The sequence below is a fragment of the Herpailurus yagouaroundi genome, unplaced genomic scaffold (assembly GCF_014898765.1).
Source record: "Herpailurus yagouaroundi ecotype Mexico unplaced genomic scaffold, PumYag 77, whole genome shotgun sequence".
Lineage (NCBI taxonomy): Eukaryota > Metazoa > Chordata > Mammalia > Carnivora > Felidae > Herpailurus > Herpailurus yagouaroundi.
Genome location: NW_024412388.1, coordinates 20,830,274 through 20,847,416, shown reverse-complemented (window position 1 = coordinate 20,847,416; position 17,143 = coordinate 20,830,274). Strand labels below are relative to the sequence as shown.

Sequence of the window (17,143 nt, the reverse complement as noted above, 5' to 3'; positions counted from 1 at the left end):
AACACCGGATACGCAAGTAACAACTGTGTGGAAACCGCTTAACCAACCCTCATAATTGTGTAAGGTTGAATACCTATAATAAAACCTCAATTTTATATCGCTCCTAATGGTTCTGCTTCTCTGATACAACCCTGGACTTTTTGCAGTTGACTCTGTCCGTGCCCTCCTGGGCAGCCAGAGTCAACCTGTTAAAATTTGTCAGACATGTCACTCTGTTCAAATCCTTCCCATCTCATTCTAAGTAAATGCTAGTCTTTATTCTAACTGTCCCACACTCAGTTTAGATGTCTCCCAGCGGTCAATATCCTTGCCTCATCTCCAGGCGTTACCGGATGCCTCAACATCATCAGGAGGCAAATGCTAGCCTTTGGCATGAACTCAAGTAAGCCTGCTATAGTGGAATCAGAGAAGCTTTGGCATTCACGTCTGACCCATCTGGACCCATAAAGGCTCTGGCTTGCCCAGAAACAGCCCAGTGGAGTGAGTTCACACGATTCCAAAGCTCAGACTGTTAGGACCCTGTTCATGACCATGAGACTAGACAATGAAAAATGAAAAATTGCTGAGAGGTGAATTCCTCCCTATCCTTCCTTCTTATGGACTATTCTAAGACATGGTGGCTCTGTGTGACCTCTTTGAAGAGATCCCACGTGACTGAACAACTGGCTTTGATTTTTGTGGGACCCTGGCCAGCTAAGTGATGCGCTAGCTTGTATTTCTTTCCTTCCTTCTCCGTTTCACTTCTCCTTTCCCCTGGCTTTGGGGATTGCAACTCCCAAGAAAGCATTAGCATACAACCTTCAATTCAGGCTTCAATTCATTTTCTAGGGAACATAGGCTGACATTTAGTACCAGAAGAGGTCCTAGAAAAAAGGCCTTCAGAGTGTGAGTCTGTGGTGGTTCTTCTCACTTATGTGAAGGCAGTAGGGATCTCATTGCTGGTAGCACGTGCAGTGGTACTAACCTTGGCTTTCGGTGGGCATCACAGTTATGAAAGCTTTCTCTTGTGGTGCAGGAAAGAGTAGGTAGAAAACTACATCCAGGATCAGACAGGTGATAAGTGGCATGGTTGCAAAGAAGTCTAAATGTGCAACTTTAGCCCACCTCCTATGTCAGAGTCAAGGTCCTGACAAGGAAAGAGTAGGACCCTGAGACCCGGGATAGGGACATTAGGGTAGACAAATCTAAGAGCCTTTATCTTGTAAATTTTCCTGAGTTTTCCTGGGTGGGAGAGCCACCCCTGCCCTCTTGCCAAGGAAGAACAATTTCCCCTTTCCTTGAGACTATGCAATAATTTCACATGAAGCAGGCACCTCATAAGATGACATTTATTCTCCTCAAAACCTGCTCCCATTACCTCCTCAAATAACTAGGGTCAGTTCCTGGCAAATCCTGAGTGGGAAAACTGAAGTCCAGACCTGGGAAAAATAAGCTACACATCAGAGGATTCGAAAGACCTAGCTAATATATGTAGGAGAGATCTTGGGGGTTTTGGACATGGCAGTGAGGGGCAGCATGGCAGAATAGAAGACTGGCTAATAAGGAACACATCATCATGGACCACTGTCCCATAACTCAGGCTTCAATATATTTTTTAAAGATTTTATTTTGAAGTAATCTCTACAACCGATGTGGGGCTTAAACCCGTAAGGGTGAGTTCAAGAGTTACATGTTCCACCAACTGAGCCAACCAGGTGCCCCTCAGCCTTCAATAATCTTGCAAGGATAGCTAGACTTGGTCTCTGGTAGATAGTTTCCAAAGATGGTCACCATCAATTCCTTCCCTTCCTCTATATACACGCCACTCCTCACATCAAGAGATGGAGTCTGTTTTCCTCTTCTCCTTGAACTTGGATTGGCCTTGTAACTTGCCTTAACTAACAGAATATGGCAGCTCTTTCGTCTGGGCTGCCAATATGCCATCCAGACTGAGGAAGACCTGGAAACTTTGGGGCCACGTGAGCCATGGCCATGGCCACATCGGCAAGCACCAGAAACACCCAGGAGACCAGGGTCATGCTGGTGGCATGCATCATGACAGGATCAACCTTGGCAAATATCACCCAGGCTACTTTGGAAAAGTTGGTAGGAGGCATCACCACTTAGAGAGGAACCAGAGCTTCCGCCCAACTGTCAACCTTGATAAACTGTGGACCTTGGTCCTTGAGCAGACATACCCATGTCTGCCAAAAACAAGACAGGAGCTGGTCCTCGCATCGATGTGGTGCGATCGGGCTACTACAAAGTTTTGGGAAAGGACAAGCTCCCCAAACAGCCCGTCTTCGTGAAGGCCAAATTCTTCAGTAGAAGAGCCAAGGAGAAGATTAAAAGTGTGGAGGGCACCTGTGTCCTGGGAACTTAAAGCCACAACAGAGGGAGGTTCATTAAATACTAACAAGTGCTTTTCAAAGAGAGAGAGAGAGAGAGAGAGAGAGAGAGAGTGAGAGAGAGAGAATATGGTAGAAGTGACACTGTTCTTGTTCCAGACCTAAGGTTTAAGAAGATCAGCAGTTCCCATTTCCTCCCTCTTAGAAGCCAGCCACCATGTATGTAAGAAGTCCAACCACACTGAGACCCTCATACTGTGAGGGAGTACAAGCCAGCCATGTGGAGACACCATATTAAGAGAGATAACTGACCAGTCCCTGGGTGTTCCATCCATTCCAGTTGAAGTGCTATTTGTGTAAGTGAAAAGGACACCTTGGATATTTCTTCTCCCACAAACACCTGCAAACACCACATGAAGCATATGGACACCCAACTAAGCCTAACCCAGATTGCAGAATTGTGAGAAATGATAAATTGCTGTTGTTCTATGTCTTTAAGGTTTTTTTTGGGGGGGGTTGTTATTCAGCAAGAAATAATTGAAATATGGTTTTTAATACTTTGCAAGGGCTGTTCCGTAAAGCAGGATGATGGCTTACAACAAATGAGGTCAAGATGCTAGGACTTCCATGGTAGAGTGCTTAAGAAGAGGTCAGAAAGTTCAGGGAGAGGGGTGCCTGGCTGGCTCAGTCAGAAGAGCATGCTACTCTTGAGCATGAGTTCAAGCCCTACGTTGGATGTAGAGATTACTTAGACAAATAAAACTTAAAAAAAAGAAAGAAAGAAATTCAAGGAGGTGGGAATGAAAGACCTAAGAGCTCAGCACCTGACTATGTTCTCTAGAAGGGCCCAGAGGACACTCTCTTTACTAAGGCAATAAGGGGTTCACTGAGAAAGGGGACAGCAGCATCTCTGAGTAGCTCAGTGGTGTCTGTCTTCAGTAGGCTGAGAAGAAGAGTAGGAGATGATGCCGTGGAACTGAGATCCCTAATATCAATAGTCATGTTGGGATTCCAGAATGGCAAATGTGGCATCCAAGGCCAGGTCAATATGATTTCTATCATGGGCAGCAAGCTCAAAGCGACAATGAGGTTGCCCTGATCCGCAGGGACCTATGGCAAATTGACTCTGGGGAGGGATGGGTGGATGGACAGCTGACTGGGTAGCCCTCTCTCTCTATATATATATATACACACACACATACACACACACACACACACACACACACACACACATATGTGTATACACATACATATATATGATTTTGTTTTATTTTTTGAGAGAGAGAGAGAGAAAGCAGGGGAGGGGCAGAGAGGAAAGAATCTCAAGCAGGCTCCATGCTCAGCATGGAGCTGGACACAGGGCTCGATCCCACAACCGTGGGATCATGACCTGAGCTGAAATCAAGAGTCAGATACTCAACCAACTGAGCCACCCAGGTGCCCCCTTTCGATTTTATTTTTTTAAGTTTGTTTGTTTGTTTGTTTGAGATAGAGCAGGGGAGAGACAGAGAGAGGGAAAGAGAGACAATCCCAAGCAGGCTCTGCAATGTCAGTGCAGAGCCTGATATGGAACTTGAACTCACAAACCGTGAGATCATGACCCGAGCCAAAGTCAGACGCTTTAACTGACTGAGACACCCAGGCACCCCTCCTTCAATTATTTTTAAGTAATCTCTACAGACTGGGTAATTCTCAGTATCTATCTATCTTTCTATTTATATCTAATTTTTAAGTAATCTCTACATCCAACATGGGGCTTGAACTTACAACCCCAAAATCAAGAGCCGCATACTCTACCAACTGAGCCAGAGAGATGTCAATTTTTCATTAAAAAAAAAAAAATCAAGAGCTGGGGAGCCTAGATGGCTCACCTGGTTACGTGTCCAGCTCTTGATTTCAGCTCAGGTCATGATCTCGTGATTTGTGAGATCAAGTCCCACGTTGGGCTCTATACTCACAGTGCAGAGCCTGCTTGGGATTCTCTCTCTCCCTCTCTCTGCCTCTCCCTGATGTGTGCACTCTCTCTCTCTCTCAAAATAAATAAATTAATTTAAAAAAAAATCAAGAGCTGGGGCGCCTGGATGGCTCATTCAGGTTGAGCATGCGACTCTTAACCGGTTCAGGTCATGGTCCCCGGGTCATGGGATTGAGCCCTGCGTCTGGCTCCCTCCTAAGCATGAAACTTAAGATTTTCTCTCTCCTTCTCTCTCTACCCCTCTCCCCTGCTTGTGCTCTCTCTCTCTCTCTCTCTCACTCTAAAAAAAAAAAAAAAAAAAAAAAAGGAATAGTAAAAAAAATCGAGAGCAATCAAGACCTGATAAGCAGAAGACTGACATTAATTCCACAATGGAAAATCACAGTCTCTCATCCAGATCCTAGATCTAAGTTCACAGAATCAGAACCCCTTGACTATAGGAGAGGCCTTGCCCCATTAAGGAACAACTCTGAAGTGAGTCATACCATAGTTACATATAGTAAATGTTCCTCCAATCCTTCCTCAAAGGGATCTGCTTCCACTTGCCGGGATGATTGTGCGTTAGGAAAAGAAAAATGTTCAGAATTTTCAAAGATTGTTAAAGACACGGAGTCTGCGCTGACACAGAAACTAGCAGACACAAAGCACCAACATAGCTTTCTGGCTAGAGTAGGAATGAAGAGAGGCCAGGTGATAGATGGAGTTTAGCTTACATCCAGTGGATTACACGATCCTGCAGATACAATGTGGCTGGAGGCACCTGTGGTAGAAAATGTCTCCATAGGGAGTTTATGGGAGTTCAACAAGGAGAGCTGCAGTGAGGACTCCTGAGATTCTGGAGTAAGAACATACTACTCACCATGGTCCATTTGAACGAAAAGGTCCATTTTTCCCCCACTTTTTTTTATACTTATTTTTGAGAGAGATAAAGAGACAGACCATGATGGGTGAGGGGCAGAGAGAGAGGGAGACACAGAATCCAAAGCAGGTTCCAGGCTCTGAGCTGTCAGAACAGAGCCTGACACAGGGCTCGAATTCACAAACCGAACCATGAGATCATGACCTGAGCCGAAGTTGGACCCTTAACCGACTAAGCCACCCAGGCGCCCCTCCCCCACTTTTTTCTATTATTTACTTTTTTTTTTTTTTTTTTTGTAATTTACATCCAAGTTAGTTAACATAATGAACAAAAAGGTCCTGATGTGTCACTGGGCCCCAATGTGATCTCTGGATGCCAGGTAGCTGTATGTCTTCAGCTAGATGTTATCAGACAGGCAGAGCAGCAATCCAATATGATGAAGGTGGTAAATTCAGGGCTGGGCTCATAGGGTTCAGAAGACACAAGTAAATCAAATGAATAGACAGCTCAGACTCCCATGGCATCTAACTCTGTTGATCTGACAACTCTGTTGATCTGACACCTCTCTTTTAACCCATACCTATGGTCTCATGAAGGGCTCCCTGCAACCAATTTATAAAAGAGGAAAGAAGTCGGGCGCCTGGGTGGCTCAGTTGGTTGAGCGCCTGACTCCTGGTTTCAGCTCAGGTCATGATCTCACGATATGTGAGTTCAAGCCCCACATAGGGTTCTGTGCAGCTCAGAGCCTGCTTGGGATTCTCTCTCTCTCCCTCTCTCTCTCTCTCTGCCCCTCCCCCCGTTTATGCTCTCTCTCGCTCGCTCTCTCTAGATAAATGAATAAACCTTAAAAAGATTTTTTTAATAAAAAAAAAAAGAGGAAAGGGGCGCCTGGGTGGCTCAATTGGTTAAGCGTCCAACTTCAGCTCAGGTCATGATCTCATAGTTCCTGAGTTCCAGCCCCGCGTCGGGCTCTGTGCTCACAGCTCAGAGCCTGGATGGAGCCTGCTTCAGACTCTGTGTCTCCCTCTCTCTCTGCCCCAGTCCCACTCGTGTTCTGTCTCTCTCTGTCTTAAAAGTAAATAAAACATTTTAAAAAAATTTTTTTAAAAAGAGGAAAGAAGTCAAAGCCATTTCACAGATAGGTCAGTATGATATTTTAGCACCAGCTGGAAATGGACTACTCTGTTACAGCCCCATTTGGGGTAGCCTTGGACGGTGGTAAATCCTCTCAGGGGCCAAACTATGAGCAGCATACTCTGTAGTCCCCCTTTTGTATGGAGGAAGAGGTGGACTGAGGTGCAGACAGACACTAATTCCTAACAAGTGGCAAATGGCTTAGCTAGTTGGTCAAGGGCACAGAAAAAGCAAGATTAGAATTTCGAAGGAAAACAGTTCTGGGTAAGGGGCATACAGATGGACTCATAGGAGCAGGCACGAGACATGCAGATCTTTGTGTCTCATATTAATGCTCACCAGAGACCATCTACTGCAAAGGAGGCTGTCCAGCCAGATGGTCATATGTCCCGTATTGTGGATGTCAGCCAGCCTCTAAATTTAGCAACTCTATTGCTTTGCAAAAGACTCGTAAAAGAATGGCCATGGTGGCAAAGATGGAGGTTATGATTGGACCCTCCAACTTGGGCTCCCTCTCAGCGAAGCTAATCTAGCAACTACCAACAAATAGCCAACGGTAGGGAGCAGTGTAGCAACAAAAGTCAGGGAGAACAGCTAGCCATCTGGTGGCAGGTCAGTTATATCAGCACCCCGACCCGTTCCACTTTGGAGAAGGCGATGATTCATCCTTACTAGAACTGTTATGTACTTGGAGCGCCTGGGTGGCTCAGTCGGTTGGGTGGCTGACTTCGGCTTAGGTCATGATCTCATGGTTCCTGGGTTCGAGCCCTACGTCGGGCTCTGTGCTGATGGTTCGGTGCCTGGAGCCTGCTTTGGAATCTGTGACTCCCCCTCTCTCTCTGTCCCCTTCCCAGCTCATGCTCTGTCTCTGTCTCTCAAAAATAAAGAAAACGTTAAAAAAAATTTTAGAATTGTTATGTACTCTAACCATAGGTTGCATTTCTTACCCATAAGTGCTTCTACAGGCATTACTAACCAAAGGTTCAAAGAATACACGGAATGGAGTGATTTCATTTCCACAAGCTTTAATCTCTTCCTCTGCAGAATGAGGATTATAAACAATAGATACTTCACAGGACTGTTGTGGCATAGGAAAAAGATCACGTATATAGAGCATTTTACACAGGCCCTGGCATGCAGAAAGTTCCCAGTAAATGGTAGGCATAATTATGAATTGAATTGAATTGAATTGAATTGTGAAAGGCTTCTGCGCCCCAAGAGGAGCTGGTGTTCCGGCTTCACTAAGCCCAGCAGGACCATGGATTCCGCTCTAGCATGATCTGCTTTGAATACTCTCAGCTATTCAGAAAATCCCTGGCTTGAATTACATGTTTCTGTTAATGGATACGGTAGAGATTCTGTCACTGAGCAGAGCTGGAGGAAAAGAGAAAAGAAACTACAGAATGAGTGCAGGAAATGGAAAGTCTGACAAGGATTGGTTGGTTGCCTGGGGAGGAGAGGAGGCAGTCCAAATGTGATTATAAAAAGCCAGCCTTCAGCCCCAGAGCTATAACCTCACTGCTGTTCCCATCTACCATCAGGCTCCGGGAAGGAAGATTCCTCCTCTCCCCTCCTCCAAGGTAAACCCGAAAGCCAGGAAGTATGGATGTCAGCTGCCAAACCTCTGCCAGGCTTTCTGCCTGTGAGCCTTATGCCCCGAGAACCATGACACCCATTCTTCAGGGAGGCTATACCCCTGGGTCCCTTGTAGTGCCCTGGGCTAAGACTGGTCTGAGGAGGTGGGTTGGGGTGCCAAACCCCAGACTTAGGTTATAGGCACCAAGGCAGCAGTCTACGACCTTAACCCTGGCACTTCACTTCTTTGGGCTTTAGCTTGTCATCTGTAAAATGGAGATCAAGCTACCTTGCCTGCCCAAAGGACTGGACTGTGTCTGAAAGCCCTTTAGCGCAGGATCTAATGTGACAGTGAGTTTATCTTTGAGGGCAGATGAAGGTATCTGGAGTGGCTGTTAAAAGCGTGGGTTTGGGGGGGCACTTGGGTGGCTCAGTCAGTTAAACTCAGACTGCGGCTCAGGTTAGTGAGTTTGAGCCCCGCATTAGGCTCTCGGCTGTCAACGCAGAGCCTGCTTGCCATCCTGTCTCCCTCTGTCTGCCCCTTCCCTCCCCTTTTTCTCAAAAATAAACATTTTTAAAAAGTGTGGGTTTGGACATTAGTCAAGTGTGGGTTTGAATCCTGACTGCCACTTAACTTCCTAGCTGGTCAGACTTAGGAATGTTACTTGACTTCACCCGGTTTCAACGTCCTTATCTATAACACATGGTTGAGAACAATGGCATGTATTTCAAGGGATTCTTACGGGTATAATTGACCTCGGGCCATAAAGTGGGAAGTCCTCAATATATGGGAGGTTGTTTTTAATTCAAGGAAAAGGCACTGAACGGACAAAGATCACATTGGAGGTGAGTTTGGGGGCATACGCCTTTTCCTATTCTGTGCTACGATGGAAAGAGCATGAGGTTTGAACTCGACTGTCTTGAGTGCTTGTCTAGGCGGCAACTATTTGCTGCGTGACTGTTGTTGGTACGAGGAAACCGAAAGCCCGCGGCTCCTCAAGGGGGTCCTGGGCTCAGTCCAGAGCACCTTGCTGCTTTTTATGGACTCCTCCACGAATAGAAAGGGAAAACAACCACGCGGGTCCAAAAGGACTCTGGAGACTCATCTCCCCACCCCCTTCTCTGGGCCAGTGACAAAGCCTGCGCGCGGCGCCACCATGCGGCGGAAGGCGGTATCGCTCTTCTTGTGCCACCTGCTACTCTTCGCCTGCGGCGGGGTGGAGGCAGGTAAGCATCCTGGCGCAAGGGAGGGCTGTGAGATAAACACACCGAGAGTTTCGGAAGCCCGGCGTAGACTTTCAGGAACCCTGGCTCCGGGACGAGAAGGGCTATGACAGTGGACAGCTCCAGGTCACTGTAGCCAGAGTCCCAGGTTCGACTCCTTACGTATCAATTCCTCCATTCCACCCAAGTGTGCTCAGTGCCACTTATGTGCCAGGCACCGCGCCTTGGATGAAGTCTCTTCCCTTCGGCGAGGCTCCCCGAAATGGAAGGATGGGGTGGTGCTGAGCACCAGGCACAGTACAGGGAACCCTGCTCCGCGTTCCACTCTGTCCCCTCCCGATAGGCAAGAGAAGACAGGAAAAAGAAGAGCGCTCGGAGGACCGCGGCTCCGGGGTCTGGGGCGCCCTGACCTACATGGCTGTCGGAGGAGGTGGGTCCACGAGGGCGGAAAGCTTCAGAAGGTGGGGGCCCCTGCTGCGGGCGCTCCCTCACCGCCTCGCCTTCCTCCAGGGCTCCTGGCCGCGGGGCTGCCCGTTCTGGGCTTCACGAGCACGGGCATCGCCGCCAACTCTGTGGCCGCCTGGTTGATGAGCTGCTCCGCGGTGGCGAACGGGGGCGGTGTGCCCGCCGGGGGGCTGGTGGCCGTGCTGCAGAGCCTCGGTGAGTGGGCGACCGGGCCCGCGGGCGGGGATGCCAGGGCCAGGTGACTCCATGAGCCGGGTGTCCTTACCATCTCCGTCATGCAGTGGGGAAACCGAGGCAACGAGGGATTACGTAATTTACTCAAATGCTCCCCGTCAGTTGGCACCAAAGCCAGGATTCGAACCTACTCGGACTCCTCACTCTTCGCCACCAAAGCGGGGTGCCTCACTGATGCTTTGGCCAGATCACAACAAGCCTCAGTTTCCTCATCTGTTCACAGGGATGACCATCCTCAGTGTAACATTTTACGAATCTGCTCAAACTCAGAGAGCCAGAGTGGCAAAGAGAGGTGGCAGAGAGGGGCGCCTGGCCGGGCGCGGTCGGTGGATATGCATCTCTTGATCCGGGGTTGTGAGTTCCAGCCCCACACTGGGTGTAGAGATTACCTAAAAATAAAATAAATCTTAGGGGCGCCTGGGTGGTTACGTCGGTTAAGTGTGGGGCTTCGGCTCAGGTCACCATCTGACCATTAGTTGGTTCCAGCCGCCCCTGTGGGGCCCTGTCCTGACAGCTTGGAGCCTGGAGCCTGCTTCAGGTTCTGTGTCTCCCTCTCTCTCTGCTCCTCTCCTGCTCATGCTCAATCTCTCTCTTTTAAAAATAAATAAACATTAAAAAAAAAAAAAAAAAAAGAAAAGAGGAAAGAAAGGTGGAGTGACCCACTCAATTCAATCTCATACCAACCCTGGTCTTGAATTGTATTTCCTGAACACCATGAAAGGAAAAGCTACAGTTCAGAATGACCCTTCTAAAAGAATGTGCATTGGGGTGCCTGGCTGGCTCAGTCAAGGGATCATGAGACTCTTGATCTCGGGTCGGGAGTTTGAGGCCCACGTTGGGTACAGAGATCATCAAAAATTTTTTTTAATTAAAAAACATGTGCATTTACTTCTCTCTTTCTCTCCTCCACTCCTTTCTTTTTCATTGCTTCCTTCCATCTCTCTCTCTCTCTCTCTCTCTCTCTCGCTCTCTCTCTGAGGCCTCAAACTCTTGGAGAAAAGTTGCCCCTGACAGACTCCCCTCTGCCTTCCTGAACCTTCCATCTGCTCTCAATTCTGGATGACAAAAGCTCAGAGAACCAGCCCAGAAGAATAGAGCCCTTCTCAGAGGGGGCAAAAGGGAAGCCACACCCCAACAGTGGGAGGTAGGGTGGGGGCAAGGCTAGGAACAGTCAGGTGCAGTAAGACTCTCGCACTCATGCACATCACAGGGTTGTGACCACGATGAAATCTCTTACTTGTGAACCCCCAGCCCCCACAGGGAGGTCTCCACAAAGGCGGCTGTTATTAGCATTATTAATAACACTGTGTGTTCACCACAGACGTGAAAAGATAAGCTGTTACCTGCGTATTTTTCTTTCTTTTTTTTTAATTTTTAGTTTTTAAACGTTTTTATTTATTTTTGGGATACAGCATGAGCAGGGGAGGGGCGGAGAGAGAGGGAGGCAGAGGATCTGAAGCCGGCTCTGCACTGACAGCAGAGAGCCCAATGAGGGCTCGAACTCACGAACCGTGAGATCGTGGCCTGAGCCAGGAGTGGATGCTTAACCGACTGAGCCACCCAGGCACCCCTGTGTATTTTTCTTCTATGGAACACATCTCTGATTTGAGACGGCAAGTCAAGGGGGAAATAGGATTCACTTTGCAGAACTCCTGTCCCCTCTCGGGGCCTCTGTAATGGTTTCCAGACCTTTGGATTCCCAGGCCTCGTGCCTGGGCCCCAAGTGACCTGACTATATTTGCTTTACAGGGGCTAGTGGTGGCAGTGCCCTCATGGGCAAGATTGGTGCCTTTCTGGGCTACACTGTCCACAAACACCTTGAAAACAGCCGGGAGAAGGAGGAGGAAGTGGAGGAGGAGGAGTAGGCGGAGGCTCCCAGGAAACCCTTCCTTCCAATTGTAGTCGAGAGCTTTCTGTCACGCTCATCAATGACCTAAGTGGAAAAAGCAGAATAAAATCCTGTCAGAAAACACTCTGTCGTTCTGTGAGTCTCCCAACAAGATCTGGCTCCAATTTGCCTCATCCGCACACCTCCAAACCCCTTTCTCCCCTCAAGCCAACCGCAGCTCCCGGAACACCACCAGGTGGCTTTGTCTCTGGGCCTCAGCACATGCTGTTCTCTCTGCCTAGAATGTCCTTCTGAAGCTCGTAACCCAGCTCAGACATCCCCTCCTCTGGGATTCCTTCCCAGCAGAGCCTCCTGCCACAGCGTGAACACTCAGGCTCAATTTCACAGGGTGCCTGGGGAGGCAGAGCTCAGTCTGTTCTCAGTGGGAGAAGCTTCCAGCTACTTTTCTGACGAGGCAGAGACGGAGAAGCTGGATCTCCATTCTCTGAAGAAGTGCTAGGTGGAGAATATAGGCCAGACCTTTGCCTTGGGGAAGTGCGTGACAGCAGCTTTTCGAGGGACCTCGGCAAGGTCTCCTTCCCTCCAAGATAAAGTGGGATAAAGTGGACAGTTGGCATACGGAGGCTTTACACCCTCCGGGTGGGAAAGGAAGGCCAGACCAGACCTAGGGGGGAGATCTGAAGTTAGCGAGTCCTGTCCAGGGGAACCTGGGTGCCTGGACCCGGGTAGGGGGAGGCCAAAGTAGGCCCTCGAAATGAAGTGGCAGTGAGGACAGAAGGGTCCCAGCCCTGGTTCTGGTTTATGAGTGGGCACACCAGCTGCCATGCCAGACTGGCCTCCCTGGGAGGTCCACATCCCTGGGAAGCCGTCAGGTGCGAACCACGACATCTTGTCACAAAAGGGCCACGTAGGCTGTCCTCAGGCCTCCCCCAGCTCGCCCCACTTATAACCCAGAAACTCGTCTTCAATTAGCAATGTGTGTGGGTGGGCGGGGAAGAGGTCCCCTCCTGTCTGCTCCTGCCCCCAGATCTAACGCCATCTGGGCAGATGGCAATTGTCTGCCCCAGCTGGCTTGCCCCAGGCCCCGAGAAGCACTGCTCGTGGAAAAGGCACACAGGTAGTAGAGGCACCAGCTGCTCCACACACACTCTCCGTGGTTTGTGTCCCAGAGCGAAAGCTGGGCTGGGTCCCCTGATACTTACCATAGGACCTCTGCAGAGTCCCGCCTTGGCTGGGGCCGTCCACAGACCGGTAGACAGCGGACTTCTGCCTACAGAGGAAGGCGGGGTCTCAAGCATCACACTCTACTGAAGCCTGCACCCCAGTTTGTCTATAAGGTTGATATCCCAGAGACATGAATGTGTGTCCCTCAACACTTTTGGGGAGAGTGCTGTCTCTAATTTGTCTCTTCTCCCCAGTGCCTGGGACAGGCCTCGTATAGGTGCTAATAGATGTGGGTAGAATTGAACCTGAGGTCAGTCCTTCCATCTGCCTGTCTGTCCCATCACCCTCACCAGATCTCATGGGGAGGATGACTGGACCTCTTGTTCTTTCCCTTGGGGACCCTTGATAATACTCACTGTCACTCCCATGGAGGCCTGGGGATGAGGGGCCTGACCCCCTTTTAACACTGTGGTCTGAGTAAACACAGGCCCCTAACCTTTTACTCAGCATTTTCCGGCATAGATGAAGCTGGGGTTTTCACATAAGGCAGTGGAGCATAGTAGCTAGGAATTCCCTCTGGAGTCCTACAGACCTAACACGAGTTCCGTCACGTCGTGCGACTCAGTTTCCTCCTTTGCAAGATTAGAGCAGAAAGCAGAGAGGAAATAGCCAAATAACAACCAGGAACTAGATCATGTGACTTTGGGGTCAGGGTTTACTTTCTGGAACTCACAGACCCTGTTCTTCCTTTCTCCCAAGTGTTGGCGCCCTGCCCCCAGGAGCATACACACACACACACACACACACACACACACAATTATTCCCTTGGCATCTTATTGCCTTGAAAGCGTCAAGGCCAGAGAGAGACAGCTCTGCCCCCAGGATTTCAGATTTGAGGCCTCAGCACTTCTCAGGCTGAGTGACACTGAAAATTACCCATCTCTAAGGGGACACTCTTCTTACCACAAGATCCCATGGGTCTGTGCAGGATAACTCCTTGCTTTCATTCTGCGGGCATTTCCTGGGCACTCAGTCTGTATCAGGCACTGTGCCAGCTGCTGAGAACACTGTGGTGAAAGAGACCCAGTTCCTACCTCCTTGGAGCCCACAGTGCACAAACTAGGAGCCCCCCCCCCCCAAAGTATCCATGGACTCCTTCTCCCTCCCTGTCACCACCTCCTTGCCCTTGTCTCCTTTCACCCATCCTGGCCCTTGTTAGCCATCATGGACCACGATCATCCTGTCTACAACGTGTGAGGCAGAATGATGAACACAAACCCGAATTCATTAATGGCAGCAAGTCAGGAGATGCTAATGCACTTTTAGACCCCTCCTTGGCAATGGCCTTCAGAGAGACAAAAAGCTGAGTCCCGGCCCAGCAACAGGGTGGGGGCGCCTCCGGCAGCTTACTTGCCCTCTCTGAGTCTTAGCTTCCTTGCTTTTAAAATAAGGGGGCTCAGATATTATGATCTCTGAGGTCCTTCCTGGTCTAAAACTGCTGAGTCTGAAGCACATGCTTCGGAATCCTCTCGGTCCTGTCTGATCCAGGCCCTCTGAGAGTGGATTTTATTTTTAGAAGCTGCCAAAAGCCACCTTGTGGTGCCAACTTTGGTGACTAAGGTGGGTGATGGTGTCGAGGATGCCATGTTTGGTCACAAATGAGGGTGACTAGAAACCAGCAGGGCAGATCCTCACTCTGGGACCACACCCTGAGGCAAGTCCAAAAATAGATCCCATCTGTGTGGCTGACTTTATGGAAAACAACATTGAGGTCCTCTGTCCTCATCATTTCTCTCTGGGCCTCAGTGTCATAGTCTGTGAAATGGAGGAGGGGAGCAGTGAGACTCTCATCTGGACCTAGAATGTCTTTCCCAAGCGCTCAAGTTGGAGGTGTCTTTCTCTTTAATAAAATCCCTAGGGATTTCTTTTATTCGTTAAGGGCTTTCCTGGCCCGGTTGGTACCCTGGAAAGTCCCCTCACTCCCTGTAAGAGCCGACCTCCTACCATCCCATGGTGCTATGTGCGGCTATGGCCACCAGGTGGCAGTACAGTCCTACCCTGAATCTCCCTCCGCCTGCATCATCCTTGAGCCGCTCCCCAATTACCAAAAGCTCTCCCTGGGGCGGACGGCACCATGGATGCCGAAGACCAAAGTGAATCAGTCGTTGCCCCTGCTTTACAGAAGGAGCTCCTGAAGCTCACGGGAATGGTCAGTCCTGAGGATCCCTGCAGGGCCTGCTTCTCCTCTCCCTTGCAGGCCCTTAGTCCTCCAAGGCTGGGATCTCCAAACTCCCGAGCACAGCATTCAGGACCCTCTACAGTCAGGTCTCACTCACCTCCAGGTCTACAGCCTGTGCTTCCAGACCTGGGCCACAGAGATTGAAAGGAAATGAAAAGAACAGTCTCCTTGACTGGGTAGCAGAGAATGATGCCAGGTACAGGGCATCTCTGGACTCAGCCTTGAAGGGGGCCTGGGCCAGCAAAGGGCCTGGGTCAGCGGTAGCTGGAGGGAGCTGAAGCAGAGGAGGCCTGTGGCTTCCTGTGAAGAACTGAAGAGCCACTTCCTTTAAGCAGATGGCTGTGGGGGAGGGGCAGAAGATAAGGGAGTGTGGGCTTCCTGGCTCAGGCAGAAAAAAATAGGGGCCCCAGAAAGGGTCCATGAAGAGGCCCAGAGCAGCCTTCTATTTCCCTTCCTTCTGAGGTCTCCATGGAGCAAACAGTGCAGACAGGTAGGGTCACACCCTTATCATGTGCTATGAAGCCACTGAGAAGACAGTCAAGTTAGGGGCAGGTTCATTTGTATAAGGACAGTAAAAAAATGGAGGCTTGATTACTCCAAGAAGCAGGCCCAAGCACTCAGCCCCAAGTCCAAGAACCGAGCCCCAGAGCCCAGTCCCAGACCTCCAGATCCAAGGTTTTACATTTATAACTCATTTAATCCTGACAACAATCCTCTGGGGTGTTATTAGAATCCACATTTTATAAATGAAGAAATCAAGGCAGAGAGAGGTTAAATGACTTCCCTAAAATAAACAGCTAGCAAGTGGCAGAGGCAGGATTTGAATCTCGACAGTCTCTCTAGAACAGTACTTGGCACCCAGAGAAGACTGTATAAATAATTGTCCAATGAAGGTACTTAATCTTAATCTTCCTCGGTCCCACCCATCCGCCTGCACTCAATCCAGCAACCAGGCAGCCTGTAGATCCTATCTCCTAATTATTTCTTGAGTCTGTTCACGACTCTCCACCCACATGGCCCCCCTCTCATCATCTAGTTCAGGCCTAGAGGACACCTACAAGGTCTTCCTAATGGGTCTCCCAGTGTCCACTCTTGTCTATTATCCACACAGAGCAAGGAAGATCTTAAAACAAAGCGAGACAAAGTGACCCCCCCCCCCCCGCCCCTTCCAGCTTTAAGCCCATCACACTTAAAATACAATTCTACTCCCTTACTCTGGTCTTCAAGGTCTGGAATCATCTGTTCCTCCAAAGCTCCAGAGTCTTCTCTCACCTCGCTTTCCCTCCCCCAACTCTTTTCCAGCCATGCCGGCCTCTTTTTCCTTTCCAGAACCCTCTAAGTGCCTGCCAACCTCAATGCCTTTCCACAAGCTCTTCCCTCTGCCTGGAACACTTTTGTTGCTTCAGGAGTCAGCTCGAACGTAACTCCTCCAGAGACCCGAGCCCCCAATCTAAATTAAACACTCCGTTATCCCAGCAGCCTCTACCTTATGTTCCTAGAATGGATCACGATTGTAATAAAAGCATGATTGGTATAAGCATTTGTTACTGTCAGACTTCTTCACTAGCCTCCGAGCTCCGTGAACACAAGCACAAGGTTCCTCGTTATTTATCACCAGCACCCAGCTCAGCTCCTGGCACCCAGGAGGTGCCCAGTAGCTATGGTTGAGTGGATGGGGTCCAGATGGATGGACAGACGGATGGATGGGTGGTTGAAGAGCGATTCAGGGAATAAGCGCATTTTAAAATTAGGAAACTGTTTACCCTGACTGTATTTCTCAGGGCAGGTATAATGTGTGCGATTCACATGGCGGTTATTTTCACCCTTCGAGAGCCCACAACCACTGCCCTCTCCCAAGACCTTTCCCAGGTAAGGCCACCGGGCGGGGCTTCCTGGGCGGCTGCGTGACGTCATAGGGGAGGCGTGCCCGGAGTACGGCTCTGCTTCCTGATTGGTTGGCGCTGGGCGGCGGCAGCCACTCTCTGCGCCGCTGCCGTCGGGAGTAGCTGCGCTGGGAGCGCAGGAAGGCGGAGGAGTGAGCCGAGGCGTCTCCGTAGACGGCCACAAGGCTGCGTCGCAGCAGCGGCGCCAGCTTCAG

At 49.7% G+C, this 17,143-nt stretch overlaps 1 protein-coding gene, 1 long non-coding RNA gene and 1 pseudogene across 3 annotated transcripts; 2 read left to right on the top strand and 1 right to left on the bottom strand.

The window, feature by feature from the left end:
* The first annotated feature begins 1,916 nt into the window (after nucleotides 1-1,916).
* LOC121027852 (60S ribosomal protein L27a-like) lies at nucleotides 1,917-2,362 on the top strand (annotated as a pseudogene).
* A 5,406-nt stretch (nucleotides 2,363-7,768) lies between these two features.
* Nucleotides 7,769-11,765, top strand: IFI6 (interferon alpha inducible protein 6). Of its 2 annotated transcripts, XM_040466479.1 has the most exons (6): nucleotides 7,769-7,875; nucleotides 8,129-8,221; nucleotides 9,002-9,097; nucleotides 9,438-9,524; nucleotides 9,605-9,754; nucleotides 11,543-11,765. In XM_040466479.1, coding segments are annotated over exons 2-6 (450 nt in total). In that variant the 5' UTR covers nucleotides 7,769-7,875; nucleotides 8,129-8,220; the 3' UTR covers nucleotides 11,659-11,765. The 2 variants fall into 2 exon arrangements, with proteins under 2 accessions (XP_040322413.1, XP_040322419.1); XM_040466485.1 differs by lacking the exon at nucleotides 8,129-8,221 and having other exon boundaries at nucleotides 7,774-7,875.
* Nucleotides 11,766-12,370: 605 nt separating this feature from the next.
* On the bottom strand, nucleotides 12,371-16,905 carry LOC121024234 (uncharacterized). The gene is made up of 4 exons (XR_005787650.1): nucleotides 16,532-16,905; nucleotides 13,770-13,873; nucleotides 13,303-13,438; nucleotides 12,371-12,912 (listed from the first exon to the last, which is right to left on the bottom strand). It is a non-coding gene; the product is annotated as an uncharacterized LOC121024234 (long non-coding RNA).
* Between the last annotated feature and the right edge of the window lie 238 nt (nucleotides 16,906-17,143).